The sequence below is a fragment of the Achroia grisella genome, unplaced genomic scaffold (genome assembly GCF_030625045.1).
Source record: "Achroia grisella isolate CSIRO2021 unplaced genomic scaffold, CSIRO_AGI_Agris_v1 utg567, whole genome shotgun sequence".
Lineage (NCBI taxonomy): Eukaryota > Metazoa > Arthropoda > Insecta > Lepidoptera > Pyralidae > Achroia > Achroia grisella.
This window is the reverse complement of record NW_026712947.1, coordinates 2,272,994-2,278,518: the sequence shown is the minus strand read 5'-3', so window position 1 is coordinate 2,278,518 and position 5,525 is coordinate 2,272,994. Positions and strand designations below refer to the sequence as shown.

The 5,525-nt window shown below is 34.1% G+C and overlaps 2 protein-coding genes across 2 annotated transcripts; one reads left to right on the top strand and one right to left on the bottom strand.

Moving 5' to 3' along the window:
• Positions 1–228: 228 nt before the first annotated feature.
• On the bottom strand, positions 229–2,696 carry LOC131848647 (uncharacterized). Its single transcript, XM_059198570.1, has 2 exons — positions 2,664–2,696; positions 229–873 (listed from the first exon to the last, which is right to left on the bottom strand). Exons 1-2 carry the CDS (start codon positions 2,694–2,696, stop codon positions 229–231), a joined length of 678 nt encoding a protein of 225 aa, XP_059054553.1.
• A 1,460-nt stretch (positions 2,697–4,156) lies between these two features.
• LOC131848646 (uncharacterized) lies at positions 4,157–5,062 on the top strand. Its single transcript, XM_059198569.1, has one exon. It carries the CDS (start codon positions 4,157–4,159, stop codon positions 5,060–5,062), a length of 906 nt encoding a protein of 301 aa, XP_059054552.1.
• Positions 5,063–5,525: the final 463 nt, after the last annotated feature.

Sequence of the window (5,525 nt, the reverse complement as noted above, 5' to 3'; positions counted from 1 at the left end):
CCAACTGGACAGTACAGTTATGTAAAAAAGATATGTCTTACATTATAACAATGTATTTTTATTCATTTGTATTTAATACCATTATTTTTTAATTAATTTAAAAAAAACATTAAAAAAAACTATTAAGATCCTGAACGGGAGAAAGATAAAAGAAAAACTCAATTGTTAATAAAATGTATTAAATATTAAAAAAAAAAATTTTAGTATAAAATAACAACTTATAAAACATTAACGTGCTGTTCTGCTCTTTTTGGAAAATCTAATTTTATTCTTCAAGTCACTCAACTGTATTCCTTCACTGTCGTCTTCTTTTTCAATGCTATCATGAAAACGATTATTCTTCTTACCGATTTCTAGCCAATCTTTAGCTTTTTCCTTCTTTATTTTCTTCTGGTAGACGACATATCCATCTTTAGTTACGTACGACACGACAGGAGTTAACACTTGCCTCTTTTTCCCTCTGTGCATGGCTCCACGTTTAGTAGTCCGGAAATCAAAATCGTTTGAAGAATCATTTGAATCGCTGTCCTCTGAAGAGGAGTCATACTCCAATCTCTTACGACCCAGTCTCCTTTTCCTATGGACCTTCATGTGTCTTTTCTTATCAGCTAGTTTGGAATAGTATGGCATCACGACGACAGGCAATTTCCGGTGTGGCATTGCTGGAATAGATGGTGGTATTGGCATCATTGGTACAGGACCCATCTGCCCCATAGACACAGGTCCCATTGGTCCCATTGGTGGCATTGGGCCACCTATATCTGTTCCTTGTGGTCCAGGGTATGGGAACGGAGCAGGTGGAAATTGTGATAGTACATTTAGGCAAAAATGTAACACTACTAACGTGTGTAATATTAAATGAGGATTGGACATCTGAAAGTAACATAATAACATTATTATAAACATAAAAATAATAGAGTAGAATTAGCATAGATAGATGAGAAGACTGACCATAGTCCTGCATTGGTGCCAACCAATGTAGAGACATAAAATTATGAAGTCTTTATGAAGGAATACTTATTGAGTGACAGTAGTAGCTCCTTATACAACTGGAGCCTGAAATGTTACTTCCCATTCCAATAAATGTTTATTTATACAAATACAAATAAATATATAAGTTTTAATTTAATTTGGGAGACAATTACAGCATGACTCAGATACGTTTTATTTTATTTTTTATCTTTTTTCCGGACTACTCTAATGCCTACAGCTTTACAGCTTTACAGAACGATGGACGGCGAGTGCAGATGGCACTCCAAACCTGTGAAAGAACTTATGAAGCGGCTGAAAGAACTCCCGCCTGACGGACACGACTTTAGCCTGAGGGCACCGCTAGGGGTTTGAACAAACTCGGAATCTCGGCAGATACGTTTTATCTGCATGTGTATAGTATAACAGTGTATAATTGATACCAATAGGGACTGTATAGCCGTTAAAAAAATGAAAGAAAGGTTTTTATTCAGTGCAATAGAAATAGAAATAAATAGCATATACTACTAACTTAAATAAAATATGTATATATATAATGGAAATATAGAAGAAACAAACAAATTTTACATATATACTGAAATGGTTACACTTATGGATTCTGCTATGCGACAATGCCTGTGTTTGTATGTTTGTAGAGACACCAATATAAAAAGCGTAAAATGTAGTATGTAGTACAACAAAATTTTAAATTAATACCTTGCATTAATTTCTAATACTAAACATGTTAACTGCAACAATATTCTTAGAGAATGACTCTCAAAATTGGTTGCCTGATGATATTATATAGCTACCCGTGTATGCTTAACAATGGACTAGTATATAACCATTCACCTAATTAGGTACTTCATTTCGTAACGCAAAATGTAAAAAGTTTGATGGTGTTAAATATTACAAAGCATATTTTATTGAAATATTATAGAAAGTGAATGGACGCCCTAAGAAAGGATGGACGGATTGTGTGAAAGATGATATGAATAAAAGAATAGAATAGAATAGAAAATCATTTATTCAAATAAACTTAATTTAAGCACTTTTGAATAGTCAATCTACCGCTCGTTTGGAAAGCTGTCTCATCACAAGAAGAACGAGCAAGAAACTTGTGTGTTGCTCTTTTAAATAATCCGTGTAAGTTTACATTACAAGTCGAAACGTGTGAATACAAACTACCAACCAGCACTAATTTATTAAGGTCAAATATAAATATACAATAAGATTAAATCAGTCGTATTGATAAGAGCAGACCAGTCTCTACAAGCAGCATTCACGAGTGTGACGGATGAGCCAGCCATCACTGCGCTCGACCATATTTTAGGGAGCCCAAAGACCCGGCCCAATACGCCGCCACATGTCTGGACATTTTAGTGAGCATGACTACTCATTTCAAAAGAAGGGTATGCTCAGATATGACATGATAGAGAGTAGTGGAAGAGAATGACATACTGCACCAAATAATGAGATAAAGGCAAGGCAATAATGATGATGATTACACTAATAGAAATAATTGTATCAATAGATACATCATTTAACACATGTATATAATATTGAAACAATGAAATTCAATGTAGTAACGTATAGAGATTACATAAAACTGGCATTGTAGTGAACGATATACGTACGGGCTATTGTATTTAGAAGCACCTGTTATATTTAGTTTACATAAAGGCTTGCAGTACCTCTACTGTCGTTATTCGGTTTCCTGAATCCATCGTAGCTACAGTTAGAGGTAAATAGTTATTTTAATCAAATGAACATAATTTTATATATAAAATTCTTATGTCACAGTTTTCGTTCCCATACTCCTCCGAAATGGCTTGACCGATTCTCATGAAATTTTGTGAGCGTATTGAGTAGGTCTGAGAATCGGTCAACATCTATTTTTCATCCCCCTAAATGTTAGGGGTAGTCCACCCCTAATTTTTTAATTTTATTTTAAGGCAAAACAACGTTTGTCGAGACAGCTAGTATATTAATATATTAAAATTGGCTGTTCGTCTTAGGAACAAACTACCAGTATATATTCGAAGCATAACATCTTTGCCGAATTTCAAATCACGAATTAGAAACCTCTACTACTGTAAGTTACCGTCATAGTAATATCGTAATTGTATGTCTTTGTATATATATGTGGATGTAAAGGAAGGGGACGCCCTAAGAAAAGATGGATGGATTGTGAGAAAGATGATATGAATAAAAGAAGAGTATGTTCAGATATGACGACCGATAGAGAGCAGTGGAAGAGAATGACATACTGCGCCGACCACAAATAGTGGGATAAAGGCAAGGCAATGATGATGTATATATTTATATATTTTATAATTATATGTGTGTATTCGAAATATGTAACTTGTATATATATATGTAGGTATTTTAATATAACTTCTCACTATTTATTATTGTTACACCTCGACCAGACTCAAGTCAATTACTCCTCTCCATCCTAAGGTTGCCTGGAAGAAATCGATTTTCAGCGATAAGGCCGCCCATTGTTGCCTCTTCCTTTTGAGAATGTTGTATATTTATACTTATTTATATATTAATAATGTATATAAATGTTTGTTTGGATACTAAGAGAGAACAATAAAGAATTTTCATTTCATTTCATTAAAGAAATAGTACATACTTTTACTTCTACCACTGATTCGGAACGCAGAGTAAAATTGCAATATAGAATTCAGTAAAAAACATTATTATTACATTTTTAAACGTAGATGCTATTTTCCCCTAATTAAAGGTAACATTAAATGTGTCTCAGACTCACTCGCTAGTAGGTAACAAATATCCTAGTTAATGTAGAATATGTGTATAAAATATCATTAGAACAAAACCAGTAACCTTTTTACCCGTTGCAAACATCCATCCATTATCAATTAGTAAATCAACGTTTCGACTACATTGCACTGATCCTTGTCAGACGATGACTGGAGTGCAATGATGTTAAAGTCAGTTTGTATTAGGAGTTCATCTACCATCACTAGATAATCTGCTAAAATATATTGATAATAAATACTAACTGCAAGAAAATAAGATGTATGTATTTATTTTCTTATATTATTGATGAAAATAAACAATAGAATGCAATATATAATAATTTCAAATGGTATAAGGTCTAATGAGATAACTTTTCGAAAATTTGCATAAGTGACATTACGTTCTTTTACAGGTATAAATGTTCAAGGATCTAAGCCTCGTGGTCCTTGGCATTGCAGCGTTGGTTCTTGGCAAGGAACCTGAGCTCCCACCATGTCCGACCAACGTAGAATATTTCCCGCAAGACCTACCGATGCATTGCAGAATGCCTCGCCACGCAAACTATCCTACTTACCCTGAGAATATGTTGAGCGGTACAATGCCACCTTTTCCACTTTCACCACCTTTTCCTCCAGTGTTTCCTCCCCCTGGACCATATTTTCCAGCAGGGAAGGAAGGAGCTCCTGTGCCAATGCCTATGTCTCTAGCAGTTCCAGGGCCAATGTCTGCAATGCCCGTAGTAGCACCAGGACCTGCCCAGAAACTACCCGTCATAGTAATGCCGTTCTATTCGCCTGATCGTTCCTACCAAAAATCTCCTAGACATCATCCACCTAGAAGAATAGTAGAAATCCAAACAAGAAGACCTTTCTATTCTGACACTGACATTAGCAGTGACACGGGAACTGATACCGACACATCTTTTGATACGTCCCATGATACGTCCTCAGATGGTGGTGGTTGGTGGAAAGGAAAAGGTTGGAGACGAAACGGTAGAAGATTTAACAAGCGACATAAACCTCGAAGAAAGAAACATACCAAAAAAGATTTACTTACGCCGATCCTACAATACGTAACGAAGGATGGGTACGTGATATTTGAGAAGACAATAACAAAAAATGAAGCAAAAGATTGGTTGAAAGTAAAGAAAACAACTCTGAATAATGTTAATAAAAATGAAGAAAATGAACCAGATAGTAATGATGACGAAGACGCTGATGAAGAACAGAAGGCTAAGAACAGCAAAGAAGGAGCCGTTGTGTTAACAACGCGTATTCCTAAGAAGCATGCTCAGCGAAAAGTTAATATTATGAAAAAAAGCTAATAATTAGAAATAGATAAGTAAACTTAAGAAAAATACCAAATATTTTTTTGTACTTTTTCACGATCTACAAAATATTTTGTTTGTAAATAAAAAAATATGTACATTCTTATAGTTATGTAGTTTTTGTTATTAGTTATTATTTGTCAGATTTTATATTTTTTGTGAACTTCTCCTTGTTGATTTCCCATTCATATTTACCATAAGGAGTAGAATGTTCCAGTATATGACAATATAGAAAATTATATTTCTTGTATACTTTGTAAACTGAAAATATATTCTGATATTATAAACAGGAAAGATTTATATCTAACTCAGAAAATCTGATAAATTTGAACTATTAATTCACCTAAAAAAATCACATCATCAACGAGTAACACACGTTTCCACCCGAGCAGCACTGCGGTACATCTAGTCAGCAGAAAATAAGTTAATGTGCAAATAAAAAATGTAATGTTGTTAAAAA

Bases quoted from the DNA above. Each gene is read 5' to 3' on its own strand.
- LOC131848647 (XM_059198570.1), bottom strand. From the start codon at position 2,696: ATGGATTCAGGAAACCGAATAACGACAGTAGAG. The intron at 874-2,663 runs GTACTGCAAGCC...TGTTACTTTCAG, and splicing joins ACCGAATAACGACAGTAGAG to ATGTCCAATCCTCATTTAAT.
- LOC131848646 (XM_059198569.1), top strand. From the start codon at position 4,157: ATGTTCAAGGATCTAAGCCTCGTGGTCCTTGGCATTGCAGCGTTGGTT.